The sequence below is a fragment of the Alligator mississippiensis genome, chromosome 5 (genome assembly GCF_030867095.1).
Source record: "Alligator mississippiensis isolate rAllMis1 chromosome 5, rAllMis1, whole genome shotgun sequence".
Classification (NCBI taxonomy): Eukaryota; Metazoa; Chordata; order Crocodylia; family Alligatoridae; genus Alligator; species Alligator mississippiensis.
Genome location: NC_081828.1, coordinates 48702172 through 48724559, shown reverse-complemented (window position 1 = coordinate 48724559; position 22388 = coordinate 48702172). Strand labels below are relative to the sequence as shown.

At 47.1% G+C, this 22388-nt stretch overlaps 1 protein-coding gene across 1 annotated transcript; it reads left to right on the top strand.

The window, feature by feature from the left end:
- Nucleotides 1–306: 306 nt before the first annotated feature.
- On the top strand, nt 307–21222 carry KIAA0040 (KIAA0040 ortholog). Its single transcript, XM_019500172.2, has 2 exons — nt 307–443; nt 16433–21222. Exon 2 carries the CDS (start codon nt 16542–16544, stop codon nt 16866–16868), a length of 327 nt encoding a protein of 108 aa, XP_019355717.1. The 5' UTR covers nt 307–443; nt 16433–16541; the 3' UTR covers nt 16869–21222.
- The last annotated feature ends 1166 nt before the right edge of the window (nt 21223–22388 follow it).

Here is a 22388-nt window from a genome sequence, read left to right as displayed (position 1 = left end):
CAGGAAATTGTGTGCGCGCAATGAGCAGTGTTCAAGGCTGAGGAAATGTGAGAGAGAGACAGCGAGCACTGAAGAGTTCAAGTGTGTGTGTGTGTGTGTAGCCAGCAGAGGAAGTTGTGTGTCTGACATCAGTGGAGCTCAACCTCAAAAATGCAGGGCGTGAGCCAGCTGGAGGGGAGCGCACAGACCGCTTTTCTTGTGTGACAGCCGCCGCGAGCCGCGAGCCGCCCAGGTAGGAGCGGGGCGGGGCGGGGCGGAGCGGGGGTGGGGAGGGAGCGGGAGCGGGAGCCCCAGCGCCCGGCCCGGCCCGCGCCGCGCACCATTTCCTCCCCGCTCCGAAAACTTCTGCGCCTGCAGCAGGCGGCGGGTCGGGCGCTGCGGCGGGAGCCGGAGGGGCGGCGGCCGGGCTGGAGGCTCCCGCGGGAGCGGGAGAGGGGCTGGAGGTAGGATTTCTTGGACTGTCCCCTCGCAAGTTTCCCCAGAGCTGGGGGCAGAGATTCCCGCCGCGTCCCCTTGTGCCAGCGGGGGCTCGGGAGCGAGATCAGTGGGTGCCCCGCTCCCGTGCCCTCCCATCCCAGTCCCCCTCCCCCAGCGTTGGCAAGCGCTGCCTGCCCGCTCCAGCGCGGCCGGGCTCTGTCCCCAGTGCCTCAGCTCCCCTGCTCCCCGTCCCCAGCTGCCCCCGAGAGAAGCAGATGTGCATCCTGTGCATCCAGCTCCTATGCTGCGCCTGCCGCTCCCTGCCGAAGGAGAAGTGGCATCGCCATGGGGGTGCCACTGGCTGAGCCACCAGGGAGAGACCAACCCTGCTTCTGGGTCACCTGCCGCCCGGGAACCTCGGAGGGCTGTGACATTCCCTTGGGAAAGGCCCTGGCCAAGTAGCACCCCGCTTTCCCTAATGGAGAAACTGAGGCAGAGCACAGGGACCTTCCTGCTGTCTGTTGTAGCGTTACAGCGGCTGATGACTTTCCTGCCTTCTACTTGACTTCAGATTAACACGGCTAACCGCACCGCAGTGCTAGAACTGGGAGCTCAGCCTCTGGGTGCTTCGTCCCGTGGGCTGACCGCCCTGAATTGGTCCGCCACACTGCATGTTTTCAGCCGGAGCTCAGCAGCATGGTCTGGTGCCCTTGGCACCTTGGGGGGGCAGGAGAGGCAGGCTCTGTTCCAACCTCTGCTACAGTCTTGCTGCACAACTTTGGGCAACTCACTTCAGCTCTGGGCCTCTGTTTCCCTCTTACTTTTACCCTATTTACACAGATTGCAAGATTTTGGGGGCAGAGAGTCTCTCACTGCATGCATTGTGTGTTCATGTGCAGGCATGCATGTGTGCACTGCACAAAGGCCGCCCCCCCCCCCCCCCCCCCCGGGGCTGCAGTTTCTAGCTGTTCCAGAATACAAGCACAGCACAGTAGCCCTGCAGCACCCCAGGTTCTGCAATATTGTTCATCCGTAGGTTTAGAAGTGATAACATGCAACATATTCGGAAAGAGCAAGCAGCTATTTCTCAGCCTGGTACTGAGGGAAAACCAGCTTTATTTTTACCGTGCTGCACCACATGTTGAATGTTTGAGTGCATGAACCTATGTTTATAAAGGACAGCTCAGGGGTTCTTGATTTATATGGACATAGTGCTGCTTCTGTTGTGAACAGTTCAGGTGGCAAGATAGACTCCATCTCCAATGGGTGAGAGGTCCAAGAGGTCCACAGGAAGGGACCCCCATACCCCTGACTTCTCCAGCCTATAAAGCCTGTTTGGGATCCTCTGCAGTTTTAGCTCGGGAAATCCAGAGAGGCTTAAAAACAGACATAGCCTTTGAAGTCTAAGCTTTGGGCTTTTTAAAATAAAATCTCCTGGTTTTTAATGAGCAGTAACATCTCCCCTTTACAGCCATTCCCCAGCCCTGAGAAACAACCCAATTCAGCTGCCGTCAGAGACAGCGGGGAATCCCGCTGAGAGTTAGACCTCTAACTCTTTCAATGAAATGGCTTGTAGTTACAGGTAACCTTTTTTTTTTTTATAAGCATGCTGGCTGCACCGCTCAGAGGATATTTTTGGTCCAGCCCAGAGGCCTAAGAACTCCAGGCTGCCGTCATTCAGGGATCCTGATACGGTACCTAGGTCCTTGGAACAGAGAGCTACTGGCACTCTGAAAATAAATGCTTATGGTTCAGCTGAAGAGAAAAGATGAGGAAAGTGCCTTGCATCCACCTTTGGGGCCCTGCTTCACCATGAAGTGTCACACACGTGCAGCAGGGTCTGGTAACAAAGTGTTGGACCTTCCTGGACCCATGCTGCACAGGGGTCTATCCCCTGGCTAATAGTAGTAACTGTTAAAAGAGAGATGCAAAGTGGTGATGTGTGGAAAAAATCTCTGATGCTGGAGAGGGGTATATATCTAGCTGTAAGCTGAAACAATGATCCAACAGAGGCAGGGCACCTCAAGAAAAGCCTAGAGAGACCCTGGCCGGGTAGGAGTAGGACAAGAAAGTCTGCCCAGCCTTCAAGCATTCTGTGTTGTTGATCACTCTTTGACATTATGGAAACGTGTTGTTGAAAATCAGTCATTTCCCTCGGGGAACCATGGGTCGCAACGAGACCTTTGCAGAGCATGAGAGTGTCAGTTCAAGGAGAGTCACATGACCTAGAGTCAGATGGGGCTGAGCTACACATTTTAATAAACTTGTCTAGTTTTGGAGGAGGTGCAGATCTCAAGGCTGCTGGTTCAGGCTGACCTCAAAACAGAGTCCTTATTCCACTTTGTCCGCTGCTTGCCCACCACATATGCTCTCCAATTCTCTGGACGAATGATATCCTAAATGGCAAAGCAGAGTTTATCTAAAGCTTCCAGGATTTGCATGGAATCCATCCCAACCGCAAAGAAGCCCAGGCCCTCTGCACAGTTTGCCCAGACTTGCACAAAGGTTTTAAGAGCTTCAGTGGAAATCCTCAGCTAGAGCAGCAGCAGAGGTTTCAGACTGGTAAGAGAAAATGAAACTGCGAGCGTCACACCAGGCTTATGACAAAAGCTTTACACAGCTCTACTTAGGCCCACATGAGCTTAGATACATAAATATATCCCTTGTGGATACAAACAGCTTATTCAGATAACCAAAATGGCTCTCTCAGACCATAGGAAGGGATGGATCATCACTATTTAAAGATCATCTTGAATTAAAGAAGTTCATAGATGCTTATTAAGAGCCCAGTGTGCAGACTGGGACCTAAATATATGTATCATGTACAGCATATATCAGAAGAATTACTGATCTATACCATTTAATGGATAACAAATTGTTTACCAAGCCTCATTTTATAAACTGTCAAAAAAACTCATTAGTAACATGGTGAACATAAAAATTGAATAGCAATGGTACCACTCTCTTTTAGGTTCAAGTTCTGTCATTGAACTTTACTGCCATATCGGAATGTATCTACGCATAGACTATATTTCTGTGTAGTTACTGATATTATCGCAGATTCTAGGTATCATTTCTGTGGTTAAATTTGCAAAACAGTTTTGTGTTTAATGTCCTGGGTTCAAACATTCATAACTTTTCAAACCCTTCACTTCTGAATAGAGCCAACCCAAGCAGGGTGTGGGGCCCAGGGCAAATCAGCCCCTGCGGGGCCCTGTCCTGATCCCGCGCACCCCGGACCTGAAAAAGTTGCTATCGGCAGCATTGGCGGCCGGGGGGGGAGGGGGGAGGGGGGGGCGGTGAGCAGCTGGATGCAAAGCTGGTGGCAGTGGCGCAGAGTTGCTGCGGCTGCTCTGCCCAGCTCTGCAGGGCCCCCAAAGCGCGGAGCCTGGCATGGTCGCCCCAATTCGCCCCCCCCCCCCGGGACGGTCATGCTTCTGAGGATAGAATTAGCCACATGTAGCATCTATGTAATGGTAGCATTTTTGATGGAGGGCAGGAGGAATTTGAGTAAAATTCTTTGTGACATTTGTGAATTATAGGAGTGACAGGAATGTAGTGTTCACCACTTGAATCAAATCTAACTAGGCTTTCCTAGTTAAGAGGAAAACTAGGTGAGCATGAACATACGCCTTTAGTCTACATGTTCAAACCAAATACACAATAGAAATGCTTGTACAGCTAGGTAAGTCTATGTTGGTTTAATCAAAGACCTTTTAAGTCTTTCTGAAGAAGTCAGTGGAACCCTACACTAGTCAAAGTGCAAACAGATCAAAATACTGTTTCTTATGTGCTTTCTCTAAAGCATCTATTACTTGTCAGAGGCAGAACAGTGAAATAGATGGACCCTTAGTCTGAGCCAATATGGTGATTCAGTGTTCCTAGTCTAGTGGATTGTACCAGTGTGGTGGATAACACACTGTGCAGGGTGCTGAAGACTGGCCTATCAGTTAAGTCTTGTCCACATGAAGAAAAACAGACATCCATGCAAATGTAGTGATTTGGCATGAACTTTGAATGTTGGCAGGCTGTTCTGGTTCTAAGTGGGCCACATATCAGAGTGGCTTATTAGTAACTTAATCACATTGAAGGTACCTAGGATAAGCCCCGCATTGTGTCAGTTATGCAACCCCAGTAGGGATGGGCTCAACTACATCCATGCAGTTCTACCAGGACAATGTTTTTTAATGTTGGCAAGATGAACAGTTTCATGGTTTGCAGTATCAAGCCAACACCTTACAGGTGTTCTGTTTTCTTGGTTTTCCCCCTTTAAGTACTCCCCCTCAGCACATTAGATATACAAAGGTGTCTTTATTGCAGTATAAGAGTTGCAAGAACAAAAACAAGTCAGGACAATTTACATGGTACAGCTTCTGTCCTGCAAAGGCATCCAGATTAGCCAGCAAGGAATTTTGCTGAAATCAGTGAGACTGTGCAGACACAGAGGTCTATCTCCATTGATTGACTTTCAGGATCAGGTACTGAGACCTCCAGCCCTGTCACTTCTGTCACATGGAGCTTAAATCCTTTTTCTATTCATTTTTTGCTTTGTTCTACGTCAGGGATACCCAACAGGCAGCACATGTGCCACAAGTGGCATGGGCAGCCTTTGTGTGGCATATGGCAGATCAGGGAGGGGACAAGCAGCACAGTGGCAGATAAGGTGGGAAGCAGAAAGCAACCCAGCAGATTCATCCCCCTCCCCTGCCCAGAGTGGCACTTGAGGAGGGTACAGGGCTAGGTTGTGGCACTCTTGCCAAAATGGTTGGCCACCACTCCTCTAGGTAAATCTAAACTACTACTGCAAAATAAATGGTTGCTACAAAACATACAGGATGTGGAACATTAATTCCTCCTGAGCAACCTTTATATTTTAATTTCTCAACTCTTTGATGCTTGATCTCACAGCCTGAGCATTATATGAATGCTAGCTATTTGTATTCTGTAGGTTCAGACTGGCGAACACAAGGGTCCAGAGTTAAATGCCTAAATCCACAAAAAAATGACCAATAAATGAGCTTGTTTTTAAAGGTAATAACTGGCAGTGCCCAGCACCTTTAACAGGAACTGTGGGCACCTAGCAGCTCCTAAAATTAGCTCACTTGTTGAGATGTCTGAACAGAGGTCAAGAAATGTAACTTTTGGACATTTCTTTGACCATATGATCTAGAATGGAAGCACAAAATGCAAACACTAGAGGCCCTGCTGATGTAGTACCTTACATCAGGCCAAGACCCAATCCATAGTTGCAGCAAATTCTTCAGAACAAATGACCATGTCAACTTTCTTCTGATATCCATTTTTCATGCCTAGCAACCTGAAGGGTTTGTCCTAAGCTACTCATTTTTCCCTTTCAAATTTTAAATGACTGTTTTACAAACGGATTTAGCAACTCTCCCAAAAACGTGCTTCTGATCCCACAATGCCTGCCTCTATCATGCCCAGCTCTAAATAGGTCTAACTCTGCTGCTGCAAATGAATTTGGACCTGGGACTCCTCTTCTGTTCCTAGCTTGAGAACTCATTCACACAGCTCTTATACCAGTTTACCCATTCCCTGGCTGGGGAAAGAAGTTACACATAAACCAGTTTAAGTTATTAGAAACTGGTTCAAACCTATAACAGAACATAAGTTCTTTGCACATAAACCAGTTTCAAAATGGCTGAAACTGGTTTAAGATAAACCTGGTTGAATGTAGTAACAGACTTAACTGATTTGGGTCAAACCAGTTTATGCAACTTCTGTCCCAGAACCCTTCCTGATTTAAGTTAAATCAGAGTCCCCCAGGATCCCAGATGCTTTGCAGCCGTGGATGGGGCTGTGCTCTCTGCTCCAGCGGAGAAGGGCTGACCCCGCCCCTCTGCTCTCTAGCCCAAGCAGGGGTGGGGGCATGGCCAGATGCATGGCCCCCTGAGACAGGGAGCAGGAAGGGGGTTTATTCCCTTCCCCCTCCCCCCACTGGGTGACTGAGGCCCCTGTCAGCCATTCCCCCCCTTGGCAGGGGAGGGAGCATGGCCAGAGCCGGCTGGCATGGCCCCTGCCATCCACCTGCCTCGCAAGCAGCTGGGGCTGCAGGGCTGAGCCCAGCCGGCCTACTAGTCCTGCTGAGGGTGGAGGCAGAGGGGCCAGCCTGGGCTTCCCATCCTGCTATGACTACATGTCTGTGCTTCCCATCCTGTTATGGCTGCGTGACAGCCTGGTCCAGCAGCACAGGAGTGGGCTTCCCAGGCCAACTCAGAGGTGCCAGTGGGCCCCCTACCCTGTGCAGCACACAGGGCTGCAGCCACACAACCAGCAGCGGGCTGGCCAGGGAGCTATTCTGCAGCCCCTCGCCTCCAGCTGCCATGGCCATGCCACGCCACACCACTCTGGGTGGAGGCACAGGAAGCTTCAGCCCCGCAGCTTCTGCCCAGTGCATGGAGCATGCCTCCGGATGCCTTGGAAGGCGGAAGGCATCCAGGGGCTGCAGCCGGAGCTCCATGCGTGGGGCAGAAGCCACCAGGCTGAAATACCAGCCTCTCCCCCACCTCCCAGAGTGGTGCAGCAGCAGCAGGAATGGCAGGGGAGTAACTGCTGGAGGTAAAAGGAAGCTGGCTTGGCCCAGCAGAGATGTTTTTCTCCCCCTCACCTCCAGGTATGGTTTCTGCTCCTGCCGCATCGCGCAGCACCTCTCGGAGCAGGGGGAGCTTCAGCCCCGTGGCTTCAGCCCAACAGATGGAGCTCTGGAAGCGTCCAGAAGCTGGAGGCAGAGCTCCATGAGCTGGGCTGAAGCGCCAGGGCTGAAGGAAGCTCCCCCATCCCTGCTCCAGCAGTGCTGCATAGTGCGGCAGGAGCTGCAGCCTGCATTTCCAGAATTAAATGTGAATGCCTGTACAATTGCAAATCAGTTCAGTCTTTGCAGGTTAGATGAACCTGCAAAGATTGAATCAATTCAGGCTCCAGCTTTTTGAATGTCTGTCTCACCCCTGTGTCTAGGCCCCCTCCCCACCCTTGCGAACCCTGGGTCTCCTACAAGAAGGCATTGTTTATCATGCCAAGCAGAATGTTCCTATACAGGGACCTTGCAAAATAAATACCTTCTTACTGCACAATTTAACTTAGGGTTTAGACTAGTGATGTACAACCTTGGATAATCTTAATGACATCTTGGTATCTAAGCTGCCAGTTCAAAGGCAAAAAGCCTCACAGCCAATGTGTTTGGTTTTTTTTTAAATGAACAAGCCTTTTATGTCACTGACAAGCAACTCTAAGTCTACAAAATGACAGACTTTAATGGGTGTGCTGAAAAGAAATTATTTAAAATCAGTTGTGTATTAAAGCTAACACGGTCAGACTATGATTCAGCCAATAGGCCTCGACAGGGAAGCCAAGAGGCATAAAGTGGCCCTTACTTCCCTGTACCAGTTCCCTTTTCTTCTAGGAGAAGTGTGAGGAGAGAACTTCTGAACTGGGGTTACTGTTTCTTCCTGAATTGTGGTTACAGGTGGATGGGAATGGGGTATGGCGTCAGGTCTGCTCGCACAGAGTGCACTCCCAGCACTGAGCCAGGATAGGGAACAGGGAAGTAGTTTACAGGGCTGGTGCATGATACTTCCCCCTGGAGCAAAAGAAAGAATCACAGTCTAGTTTGTGATCTGCTTCTTGGGCAGAACAGTTATATGCTATCCATGACTGAGGCTCAGAGCCAGCAGCTGAGGGCTTCTCTGGGTTAGGCATTTTATGTAAACATAGTGAGAGGCATTTCAGATTACCAGGCTATATTTTAAAGGGAAAGAGTAGCCATGGAAATGTTTTAAATGGCTCTGTTTTTCTGTAACCAATTTATTACAATTGAAAAAGGAAGTTCCAACCCACTTAAAACTTTAAAGGGAGTAAATAAAAAGTCTCAGGACAGGTATAAAATTATACATCCTGTTTGGTCTGAAAATTCTTTTTATATGTAGAAAATTATTTTTATATATGGAGAACAGCACATCAAGAGTTCAGTGTTACCTCATATTATGAGCTGTCAGGAAGTTTATGGGTAAGTGACAAGCCTGCTTTACGCAGAATATCCAGACAAAAACTTCCCATACTGTGATGTTTGTATTGGAATACCAGGCAATCCAGACTGAAAAAAAGAAGATAATTTGCTTGTTTTGCAGATAAAAGCAATATGGTCAAGCTTACAAGGGTAAGTATTAGTGAAACATAACCCTTTCCAAACTTTACTGCATTTGCACAAAATAGGCCCCAGGAGGAGACAAGTGTTGTGATAACAATATTTTAAAAATAGAAGACTCAATATTTTCTTGCTGCCATTGACCTTTGATACCCCTCCACTGCAATTGTGGGAGCCTACAGAATCTATTTAATTTATCTTCTCCTTTAAACAGGGAAAGGCTCTTTAATAACCACAAGCCAGGAGAGAGCCACCAAATTTAAGAGAGGCTACATTTGCTGAGACTTGAGGAAAAATGTCTTGCATTCAAAAGTTCATCTAACTGCATCTCAGCTATATAGTTGGTCCAATAAAAGATCTTGCCTAAGAAACCATTGCCTCTCACGTACTTTGGCTATAAGCATTTATTCTTTATTATGCCTAATTCTGCATTATATTCATAGATGTTAGGGTCAGAAGGGACCCCAGTAGGGTCAGACGACCCCAGCTAGTTGCTTGTTCAGTCTCAAGACCCCCAAGGTAGGGAAGAGCACCACCTCCCTTGGAAGCCCATTCCAGATTCTGTCAACCCTTACTGGGAAGAAGTTCTTTCTAATGTCCAACCTAAATCTGCTCTCCATCAATTGTGGCCATTGTTCCTAGTTACTCCAGGGGTGCCCTAGTAAACAGAGCATCTTCTATTCCCTGCTGCCCTCCCCTGATGAATTTATAGACAGCCAGAAGATCCCTTCTCAACCTTCTCTTGTGAAGGCTGAAGAGATCTAGGTCCCTCAGTCACTCCTCGTAGGACCTTGCCTGCAGGCCTCTGACCATACGAGTGGCCTCCTCTGAACCCTTTCAAGATTTTCTGCATCACTCTTGAAGTGTGGCACCCAAAACTGGATGGAGTACTCCAACGGTGGCCCGACTAGTGCCGTATAGAGGGGAAGCATCACCTCCCTGGACCTGTTCATCATGCATCTGCGAATGCACAATATAGTACAGTTAGCCTTGTTGATCACTTCATCACATTGATGACTCATGTTCATCTTGGAGTCAACTATGACTCCAAGATCCCTTTCTGCTGCTGTGCTTCTGAGAAGGTCATCCCCCAGCCTGTAAGTGTGTTGGTGGTTCTTTTTGCCCAGGTGCAGCACTTTCCACTTGTCTTTGTTGAACTGCTATCTACTAGAACAGCAGGTAAAGGTCCCAGCCAAAATCTGGATCCCTTATGCTCCATGCCACACATTCACCTAGAGAGAGAGAGAGAGATTTCTCTCCTCTAGAATGTGGCCCACTGAGTTAACTCCAGGCCTTCACCCTCAAGCACTGGTTCACAAGGTACAGCTGCTATCCTAGAGCTGGCTCTGAAAATGGTGTGTACCTCAGGCCTGTTCCCAACAGGCACACAAATCCAAATCTTGTTCTTCTGTTGCCAGGATCCACTCCCACAGCCTGTTCCAGGTAGCACAGGAATCTATCACAGGATTTTCACTGTTCCAAGTGAGTGTTTACATCTCCCCTCTGTCACTGCCAGAGGGAAATTCTAGGCAAGAGAGTTTTGCTGTCTGTCGTTCTGCTCTTTCCTCGGTGCCCTGTATATAGCAGTTTCTTTTCTTCCTCTAGTCTCTTTCTTACCTTGTGGTTTGGACTGGATGCCGTCTGCAGGGGGGCACAGAGTGTGTGTATGCCACATACATTGACAAGGTGCACACCAGGTGTGTGTGTGTGTGTGTGTGTGTGTGTGCGCGCGCACGCGCAGGTGCTTGTACGCAGAGGAAAAGACAATGCACATGGACAGACCTGGGCTGCACTTGCCTTCAGACAGGTGTGAATGGACTGGCTCCTTCTACAGAACCCAGTAACTGGGTAACTCTGTTGAAACCTAAATTATTTTTTCTGATAACCAAATAGGCTTCAAGAGGCAAATGGGAATACATCTTGCCCTGCAAAGACATATGGATAGATACAGGCACCTCAGTGCTCCCACTAATGTCACCTGACATCCCAGTTGCTCTAGCAAGGCCAGTTTGCCTTGCCACTAGGAGAAGAGTCAAATCATCTGTTGCAGCATAGTGTATTTAGCTCTGGATGGGACAGTCTGGCGTTAAAATGCAAACATCACAACATGAGGAGTTTGCTTCTGAGAACAAACATTTAAGAGCAGCAAGACTACAGCCCTTGGCAGGATCGCATCACAATAAAAGCCCCTCCTGGTCAGTTAACAGAGTAGCAGATGCCGGGAAATGGAGAGCAGGCCAGGGCTCTGTGATCTGTTTGAGTGTTGCTAAGACAGCTACAGTCACTCTGCTTGGCATCCCACAAGGCTCGAAACCCAAGGATTTGGATGCAGGCCTGATTCACCTTCTTTTTTTAAAATCTTACTTTACTCATCAAATAATACTTAACCCCTTGTGGCTGTGCTCTGATGGCAACAGAACAATGTACAGCTCCTGCCTTGCCTGCAGTATGACAGATCCTTTTCCTCTGTGACAGAGGGGCTTGGGGCTAAGGTCATTTTATGGAGACAGAAAGCATTTTTGGCTTAGTCAGCTACCAAGTCACCCTGATCATCTCTCAGACTGGCCACAGATACCCACAAACCTCAGCCTGCTTTTGGATGCTTAAGTATGTAGGGACACCACTTAGAACGATGCTGACATAGGAAACACCACCCAGAAGTGTTACAGCTCAGTCAGTCACTCAGCATCATACTATACTATACAGGGATGTATTCACTTTTGGAGGCAGCATAGGCTGAGGTATGGCCCCAGGTCAGGCAGCCATATGTTTCATCAATAGGCCAAATGAGAACTTTCATTGTAGCCAGTCTTAAAATGTTAGTGAAGAAAACTTCACAGTCCCCCTGGGGAGGTAGAAAACTAAGGTCAATGCCACTTTACAGATGGGGGAAATGGAGTTACTAAACAGGACCAAACTAGTCAATGGCAAAGAAGGGAATGGAACCTGAACTACTCCCGTCTCCCAGGCCTGGGCCACACCCGCCACACCATTCTCCCCAAGAGCCTCCCCTCCTGGTTTTCAGTTGTTGATCCTAGCCTCATCTGGACAGACACATACAAATAAAGCAGTAAGAAATGAACATGCATATAGCAAACACAAAGTATTTAGTACAAGCAGATCAGATTGGGTTGACATCATCCATTGCACCAACACTTAACAGACAACTCTGGATGTGAGCAAGCAGTCCACTCACAGGTCAGGGAGGGTGCCAGGGACAGATGTTCCTGCCTCCTACCCATGCCATCTGTGCCTCCTATTTTTGTCCTTCTGTCCTACTGCCTGTAGAATGCACTGCCAGAGCATCATTTGCAATCTTAGAGCTGAGTCTACACCAGACTTGTGACATGAGGCCTTGGGCCAGGATTCAGTGGCAGTGATATTCATTAAGAGCTGACAAAGCAGCACAGGGCATTTTGCATTGCCATGTATGCTGTTAAAGGGATAGAGAGACTAATCACCTAGGAAGCAAGGGACACTAACCAAAAAGAGTTAAAGTTCATCACAGGAGAAGTCTACAAGATAAGGTTTGGCTGATACAACTATATCAGTTGGGATGTGGAAAAAAAGTCACAATACATACCAGCCAACTAGCACATCCCAGCAAAGCCCATGGTGTAGACTAGGGGTGGCCAGCCTGTGGTATGCATATGACAAATAGCACAGGCAGCAGATTGGCCTGGACAGCCCAATTCACACATATGCCCCACCTGGCAGGCAGTCTTGCTTTAGATGTAAGCATGCTGTGTGACTGGTTAACACCTCCTTCAAGAAGCCCACATCCTCTCAGTGGTCCAACAGATGACTAAAATCCTGGGACAGGCAAACATACAAAGTCAATCTAATTAAAAGAACAGACCTGTTTTGTTGTTTGTGAAAACAAGTCAAGACTAGGGAATGTGTACCAGGTGTGCTGGGCAAGATGTAGTACCCACCCACTGGGGGCCATCACAGCTATCACCAAGCATCCAAGAGACATTAAAATTTTTGCACAAGAGGTCTTTGTTTATGCAGAACAGTAAGAGGATGAGAGGACAATAAGTATGATGCACATCAGGGAAAAGTAGCAATTAATCTGGGTCCTTTAAAAAATAGCCTGCAGCTCCTGGTAATCCCTTTTAGTGAAAACTTTGACACAGAAGAAGGAAAGTTAGCAGTCACTGTGTCACATGAGGGAAGGTCTGATATCTGGGCTCTGTTCCTGTGTCAGCTACAGACCTCTGGTGTGTGCGAGGTCTGGTCATACTTATTAGTGATAACTAAGGATCTGCTACCATCCACCGAAGGGTCTGGAGTTGGCTAAAAGTTTACACACCTCTGAAAACGTGGGCCTACCTCCCTCTGTAAAATAGGAGTCCTAATATTTGACCAAGACTCTGTGGGGCTTGAATCAGTCATTCAGAAAAAGCAGTGAGGACATCAGAAAAAAACTATGCAATAATTGTGTTGCAAACCATACATCACCTGCTGGTGGCTCCCAGCAGACACACTGCCTAATCCTTAACCTAGTCACCTCAGTGGGAGTGGCTCAACATTTTCAGATCATTTAAATGACAGCGTGCAGCATCTCAAAGGGGTTTGTGGGGTTCTTGGCAAAACCTGCCCTCTTATCCTAGTGAAAGACATCTGCAGGAAGGTTTCCCTCAGGTAATTTGCAACTCAGCAGCAGCACTCCCTCCCCCCCACAGGGAAGAAAGGCTTATATCACACAGCAAAAATGCTCCTCGGCCCTACCCACCTCTTACAGCAATCACTAAATGAGTCAGAGAGGCAGCTTCGTCTGTCATCAGACTGACCCCAGCCAAAGATACTCATCACAGTGCTTGTGCTCCCGACTCTTGGTGGTATGACTCGTGCTCTGGGTGAAACGTTTCTCACCAATACCTCTGGAGACCAGCAAAATACCAGCAAAGCTCCCATCCAAAGCTCTTTAAAGGCTATAGAAAGATTTCCTCAGTTTCAGTGGGCTTTTGGCCAGGACATACATACCTCTTCCAGCACCTGCTATGCCCCTCATGAAAGTAGAATTCAGTCCACATAGCCCATCTCTTGCCCCCTAAGCCAGCCAACCAGAGCCAGATATAGTTACTGTGACACAGGCACCTGCCACTACCCTCATCTCCTGCAATCAAACAGGCATCAGAAGAAAGCAGTGTTCAGTCACAGCCAACCTCAGTGTGAACCAGAAAGACTGTCTTGCACCACCCTGCCCCTGTCATCTCTAGTCTTCCATAAAGCAAAGCCACCTACAAGGTTAAGCCAAGTTAAGGCAGACTAGCAATAGGAAAAGTGGGGAGATAAACATAAGCCACAATTCCTTGGGGCCTGGGATTGTGCTGACCCACACAACCTGCTTGTACATCCTGCTGGGATCTCGGGGACCAATTAGGATGAAGCTATAGCACCTGTAGAATCACTTTGAAGCCGGCCTGATGAATTAGACCAGAGCTTGGCCATAGCCCAGAGCAAACACTATGCTAATGACCAAAGGTAATGCAGCTGTACCAGGAGGAGCCAGGAGCATGTAAATTACTGAGAAGGAGGAAGTGGTCTGTGACACTACCATGAATACAATGCTATGTGGCTTATACCCACAGCCAGAGGAATGTCATAGCTGGAGCTGACTTTCATTTTGAAAAATGTTTGATGCATGAGTCATTGTCTACAACACAGGGGACATGAACTGTGAGAAATATTCAAATAAAATCTGTGCTTATGTGAGGAGGGGACTAGTACTGGTGAATGGAGCCTTTCAAGTTTTATGTGCAAACCTGAGGGTCATAAGTTCCAACCTAAGTCCAGGTAGCAAAGGCTGACTAGTGTTACTATCTGAAAGCTGTCGGGTAATCTATATGCTGGAGGTGTTGGCTCTTTTTCTAGTGGAAAGATGTCCTTGTTACAGAAGATACTGTCACAGCTTCAGTGGAGGACCAACCATTGGCAGGAGTTTGTAGACTGCAGTCAGGTTTCACAAAAAACTGTCTTGCTTATCATGTCTCCATGAGCAGTGGGGGATGCTGTCTAGATTCTTCTACATATAAGGCAGGGGTCAAAACCATAGGGCCTACAGACCTAGGTGGGCTTCGGTGGTATTCCAGCAACAGGGAGCTTCACCCATGGCTACACCGGGCTGGCCAGCAAGGAGCTGCACCCATGCCACAGCCAGGGGTGAGAAGAAGCATTGGCAGGCAAAAGTGGCAACTGGGTCAGAACACTGCCCTGCCTTGGATCCAAGCTAGGCTGTTCCAAGCCCACATCTCCAAAATGTTGCTGACTGATTGCATAGAGCAACAAAACCCCAAAAACCTAAACAAACAAACAACCCCCCACACACACAAGTCTAGGCATTCCTCACAAATGTCACCACCTTCCATGCCAAGGGCATTTCTCTAACACATACAGAGCAATGTAATTGGGGCACCAGGGGAGGGAGAGGTGGGGAAGAAGGACGGAAAAGAGTAAAATAAACACTGCACTGAATGCACAGTTTTCCTGTGGGAAGAAGATAAGAGTATGAACCAGATGTGACAGATGTTAGTCACACCATTTAATGAGCAACTGAAAGGTGCTAACACAGTGTAGTAGTGAGGGTGGTAGAAGAATTGAACAAAACTGGCACCTTCCCCTGGCCCTAAAATTGTCTGAAAGAGATCCTGTCATTATAAAAGCAGGGAACAAATAGCTTTGTCTACCATTGCATTGTCTACCATTGCTCTAGTCTGCATCATCTACCATTAATCCAGCTACTGCCATATCCAACACCTTTTCCTGGCAAGCAGTGTCCTGTATAATATACAGCCTTGTACTCAATATAGTATGAGAAAAACTTCAAGTCGTATGAAAAGCCAGTCTGAAAAAAACACCCAAACATTGGGAAAACTATCTTTTCATCTTAGGGATGAAAATCTCTTGAGATCATCCTTTTTTGTGTTTTGCAGCAAACTAGAAATACAGAGATGTGTGAAATGGGAGACTAACAAGAGAAGAAAGGCTATTCAAGCTAGTTGAAAGTCCTTATTAGAGCTGAGCCCGTAACAAAAGCCTACATCCATAAGTGCCCCAAACTGGAAAAAAACACATGCAAACATCAAGTTTCTAGTTATTTTATTTAAACCTACACTTAGGATTCACTACTGCCATACCAGAGGCATGAGTTGCATTCCTGGTCCTAGCCCCGTGCACCCTTCACCAGAAAACACATAGGATTGTTGACCAAAAGTCCTCTTCAGAGGTATAACTGACCAGTAAAGCACCTTGTGTCATGGTAACACAAAGCAGAGAAGGAGCAACCAGAGGTTCACTGCTGTAGGAGAGGGGGAAGAGCAACATGGCCAGGGGGACAATGAATGGGAGGGTGAGCCACCTCCCAGCTCCGTTCCAGTGCTTGTGTCCTGCTCACCCATCCGTTGTCATGTTACAGGCTCTCTCAGCCCTTAGTAGGAGGGGAATCATTTTATATTATTCTACAGAACGTTCTGTGGATGAACAAGTGATAAGAATGACCTAGGGAATTTGCCACCCCACAAAACCCTGAGGGAACTCATCAGCTCAGTTAAAAGATATTCCAAGTTTCTGATTGGTTTATTTTCTCCCCCTCCACTCTTGGTCATGCCAGCTGGGGAGTCTTTGAAGCCCTTGACTGCTGCAGGCTGAAAAGTCTCTAACATAGTTCAGTCCAATGCTTTCTGAGTATCCCAAGTGACATCCATCTGTGAGGCCATGGAGATGTCTCCGCTATACACACCTTAGGCTCAGCAGACTGGACTGCAGCTGGAGTGGCCAAACATTGTGGAGGACATGCTGATTGGCCTAGGCCTGCCTTCTGATTTCCGGTTATTTTCTCTGTCCTTACAGGTGCTGGTCCAAAGAGCTTCTGAATCCTGTCGACTACCAACCAGGGCTTGAACACATCCCCAGGGGACTCTGAGGGCAGGCAGAACAGGAGCCCAGCCAGCAAGCCACCATGGAGCAGATCCGCTCTTTCTTCCAGTCAATCTGGGATCTCATTCTCACCAAGCACCAGGAGGGCATATTCAACACAGTCTGCCTGGCAGTGCTGGCTGGGCTGCCCTTAATCGTCCTGTTGGTCTTCCTTTTCATCTGTTGTCACTGCTGCTTCTGTAGCCAGAGGGGCAAAAACAGCAGCAATGGAGGTTGCAGCAGCAGCAATGGGCAAGTCCAAGCAGAAAAGAACAATAAGAGGAAGAAGAAGAAGGATGAAGATGACCTGTGGATCTCAGCTCAGCCCAAGCTGCTCCTGTTGGACAAGAGGCCATCACTGCCAGTCTAATTAATGGGAAAGAGAGAGGACACTCCTCCTCAAGATCCAGTGAGTCCTTCAGGCCATGCACTGTGAGGGGAAGGAGCTACTGCAATGGCTCTTTTACCCTTTAATAATGACTCTAAACTAAATAGGATTTCCAGGGCAAGCCAGACTCTGGCAAGATCACTAAGATGATAAACAGAAGACAAAGTCGGGCATACGTTTATATGCCAGCAGTGTATACAATGACATACACACACACACACATGCAGTGACATACATGCACTTCCATGTATAACCACTCACATACTCATGAGGTCATGGCTATGCAGCTTCACGTGCGTAAAGATGTACATATGCTCACACATAAACATGCCTGCTGTCACATGCATGCAGATACCCATGCACAAGGTCATGTGCCTTCATGTGTATGACGCACATAAATGTAGTCATGTGTACTAACATGTATACAAGGTGGTATATAAATTCATGCATTCACACATGCACCTAAAATCTAGTACATCTTGAACTCCCCTCTACAAACTGAGGCATGTGTAAAGTACACAGGACAAGCCCGCATGCTTGTATGGATAATACATAAGTATCAAATCAGACTAAACTGAGATACCACCCTGGCTTAGAGGTACAAGAGGAGATGAGCATACAATCATATCAGAATGAGAAGAATTCTTCCCCCAAATCCATGGCAGGTAACAGTTTTGCTGCTCCAAAAGAGAAATTTTCTATCCATCACAGGACTTTCCTAGCAAATGCAGTAACATGATCCAATCTTATAGACCCCAAGACAGCAAAGCAGAAAATGACGTTGCCACACAGGATAAAGGCAGGCAAGAACAGAACAGATGTGGCATCATACAGGACTGAAAACTCTACATGGACATTGAGAAGCCTGTTTAAAACTGGTCTTTTAAGAGCTCATCATGCTGGAGTTAAGGTGGCTTCATTTCCATGGTACAGTGAGAGAAGAGACTCCATATGGAAGCATGGCTACAGCATTAATTTATCTAATGACTACTAGAAACAGTTAACTCTTGGACCAAAGGCCCACACATCACTGAGATCTACAGAAAACTGGCTCCAGGCAATAACTTAGGGCATGCGCCACTCTCACATACAGAGACATGCATGTGCGTGTCCATGTGTGCACATGCACGTGGGCATACACACACACACACACACACACACACACACACACACACACACACACACTGACCCCCTAGCACTCAGCTTCTGGTTTTGGGTGCATTTCATTCTGTCACTGTAAGGGCAGCTGAGTCTAGGATAAACCGGGGATGAAGTTAAATGACATGTAATCCACGTATACTTCACTTCTTTGCCCACTAAAGCTTTGGTCCCACACTGCTCACCCCAATGAAAGACTGTCCTCACCAGAACTTCAAGATCTGATAGACTCCCCTTCCTCATGAGTTAAGGCAGCTCACTCCATCCTAGCTAACCTTGCCCCTGTTCCACATAAGCATACTCAGACTGCCAAGCCTATTTCCTAAGGAACCAGCCTGACCTCTCCCTAGTCCACTATTGCAGTTATCAGCAAGGTCTGTTGAAGCCTCACTGACATGTTGTGCAAATAGTCGGAGTGTCGGGAAGCCTCACTGTATCTGTTCTTTGCACTAAGGTAATGCAAGAGCCAAACAGTTTAATTCTAAAGGCTCCATTGGGAACTTTTTGTTCTCTTGTTTTTAATCTCCAAAGTGAACTGACCAGGCAGTTCACAGAGAAAGAAAAAATAATACACACCCACCCAGACAAGTGCTGGTAGAGACTGCCAAACTGCAAGCACCAGCATGGCAGGCTCAAAAAAGTACTAGCCTCATCTGCAACAAAACAGGTCTTCCATGCTCCCTCTAGGAAACCATTGCCAGTGGATGGGTGCATGGGAGAGAAGAAAGAGTCAGGGACCTGCTTATGGACCGAGTCTTTTGTTCTGTACCCTCACAGCATGGCCCATTTTGTCCAACTTTGAGATAATGGTGATGTAATATAATCCCATCACTGGGATTGGTGTTCACTTGTGTTGTTGGGATATCAACCCCAGAGTTCTCACCACTTAGGCCCTTTCAAAGATCTCACTTGAGTTCGGGACAGACATTACATATAAACTGGTTTAAGTGATCAGAAACTAGTTTAAACCTGTAACAGAACAGATGTTCAGTGGACATAAACCAGTTTGAAATGGCTTAAACCAGTTTGAGATAAACCTTCTTGAATGTGGTATCAGACTTAACTGATTTGGCTCAACCCATTTTATGCAATGTCTGTCCCAGTCCCCTTGCTGATTTAAGATAAACCAGACTCCCAAAGCATCCCAGCATGCTCCCTGGGATAGGTGAGGCTCTCTGCTACACAGCAGGGCTGGCCCCCTCCCCTCTGCTCCTTGGCTGGAGCTCCAGCAGAGACATGCAGGCACAGCAGGGTCTGCCTGGCTTCCCCCTCCCCTCCTCTCCCCTCCCCCTCACTGCTCAAGCAGGAAATCCCTCCCTCCCATCTCCCACAGCAGGGACCTCAGCCCCATGGACCCTAGGCACATGGTATGCTAGCTAATGCTGATGTGTGTGTGTGTCTCCAATTTCACGGGGACTGGCAAACAGAACAGTGACTGCTTAGAGTTGTTTGGAGCTAATCAACAAGTCAGCTGGTAAGCTGTTTAAGAAGAGTTTTAAGTAATGGAGAGAGGCTATTGTTTTGCTGATGGGGTGATAACACTGTTATCAGCCCCCTGCAGACCATATAAAGAATCAGGGAGGGAGATTGAAAAGCTCTGTATCATCAATAGATGTATGCACTGCATTCTCCCCCCTTGCTTCAGAGTGCTAGCAGGAGGCTGGGGTCTGGCAACACTCCCACCCCTCGAGCAGCAAGCATGGAAAAGCCTGGGATGGTGCAGGCAGACCTCCCTAATCAGAGGTCCTGCTGGGGCACCGGCCACACCCCCTTCAGCTCAGCATTATATAAGGGAAGGGAGGGCTGCTCTAGCACCCCCAGCTTCTAGCCTGAGCTACTGCAGGCATGTGTCAGCATTTCCTCAGTCCAGAGAGAATATCTGTCCAGTTACAAACTGGTTCAGCCTAGCCAGGTTAGACTAACCTGCAAAGATTGAATGAATTCAGGTTCAGGCTTTTTGAATGTCTGTCCCTAGCCTTGGTGACATTTCACTTCCATTTAAAAAAAATGGTGACCCTGCCTCACCCAAAATTAAGCCTAGGGTGAGCTTGACATTTGTGTTTAAAATGCCTTAAGGGAAGCTCAGTCCTAGAGAGAAACAGTCCATGAATAGTTCTAGTGCTCTGGTCCATGTCCCAGTTCCGGCCTGGAGCTAGGCCTATTTAGCAAAAGCGTGGGATTTTGCAGTCTTCTTCATCCCCACAATCCCCAGGTTAAAACAGGTTTTTCTTCTGAGTGTCCCACTTCCACAGGTAGAAAAACTGCCTACTTATTGGTTGCTACTGCTCAGACACAACAATACTGAAACTCTCTAGAATGTGCTATCATTCTCAGGAATAAGACAGGCAAAATTAAGGGAAAATGTAATCAGAGGTAAAAGTATTTACCAACTGGCAGAGAGGGAGATGTAGGCAGCAGCACCAGATTATAACAAAGCTACTTTAAGGCCACAGTGTTTATAACAAAGCTACTTTAAGGCCACAGTGTTTTTCTCAGCCAAATTGAAAGGCTTCATCTCTGAAAGGCATTCTGGGAAATGTTTTCAGTAAGGTTACTCAAGCCTGCACTCGCAAGGGGTAGCAGGAGTTGGAAAGTCACCTGGGAAATAAATGGTTTTGCCTGCATATGAAACCACAACCTCCAATCCAAACCCTCCCAAATTTAGGGGAAGTTTGAATCAAAACTTCATGGCTGAACCCTATTTCTATAATGGACTGCATGTAAAAAAAGCCACAACCCCTCACCCCTACATACAATCTTGCTCTAAGAAGCTCAGAACTAGGTTCATGCTTCCTGACTTGTGCTCATCTCTAGCCACTGGCTGCAGAGATCAGGGAGCTGCTAGCAAAACAGGAGACTGAACTGAGGACATCCATAAAGCAAAAGCAACTATAGCTTGAGCTTCAGCCGACTCACACCTACTGTGGAGTGGGCCCAGAAATCATGTTCTACACTGTAACCAGCAGGCTGCACTTGCAGACAGTTGATAAGGCAATGTCTGATACATTGTTACTCACTTCACTGGGATTCCCTGGGCCTTTGGCTCCTTTAGATAACTCTGCTCAGGCACTTACACAAGAGCCTTGTCTGCATTCCACCATCAGCCTTTTTTCTGCACTGTTCATGCAAGAGGAAAACAAATGTTTTCAAAATAAAGGTATTTTTAGAAAACCAAAAATGCCTGTGAGAAGTTCAGTGTCTCTACCACGTATTTGTTTGGGAAAATCTTTTTATATCATCTCCCCAGCCCTAGAGCAGACAGATATTTGTAGACATCAGTAAATAGGAAGGTTAAATTCTTACCGGTTGGAAATAGTTGAAGGTCACAGAGGAGTTAGTCTTTGGCAGTTTACTCTAATGATGTCTCTTTATTAATAAATGCAGACAAATGCCACTCACAGGAAAAATAAAAGCCAGCTGGGAAGGAGAAAGGTTAGGCTTCTACCCTATGTTATTTAAGGTGCACAGAATGTTTTTCTATGTGGGGTTCCTTGGGACAGTGAGGATCTTAATTGTAGCTTGGATTAGATCGTGTGATCAGGGACACTGGGTGCATCTACACGAGATGCTTACTGTGCAGCTGCCTAATAATCCTGCACAGTAGTGTGCTGGTCACAGTAGCATATCTGCACAGTTTTTGCAGTGTCGTTAGGTGACTGCGCAGTAAGCATCACAAAAAAAATGCACTGGCACTACTGCGTAGTAACTGTCATTGTATATTTAGTTAGTACAGTCAGTCCTCGACTTACAACATTTCGAGTTACGTTTCGCACTTACAACATTTATAAATTGACACCCTGTTTCAACCTTCTGATGTCAGTTTTGACTTTACAACACTTGATCTGATGCCAAGCCACGCCAGTGAACAAGTTCGCTGCATCACCCATCTCCCTGGAGAACATCTGTCCAAACTTCCTTAGACATTTTCTTTAAGAAAACAGACAAGACTCCAGAAAAACCTGCAGCCAAGACTCCTGAGAAGACTCCAGCCAAGAACCCTTCAAAAAGTCCAGCAAAGTCTCCTCAAAAAATTGCTTCCAAATCAATGATTGCTATTTACAATATAAATACATTAATGTAGCTGTATTACTCATCTATAATTGATCAAGTACAACATTCTGGGTTATTTTTGGTGAAAATAGGGTATCGGGCCTTGGTTCAGGAACCAATCCCTCATTTTTAACATTGTTTACTATGGGAAAATCGGTTCCAAGTTACAACGTTTCAACTTAAGACATGGTTTTCAGGAACCAATTGTGTCACAAGTCTAAGGACTGCCTGCATTTCATTAAGCAAATACTAAACTAAATGCACAGTAACTACTACACATTAATGAGCATGTAG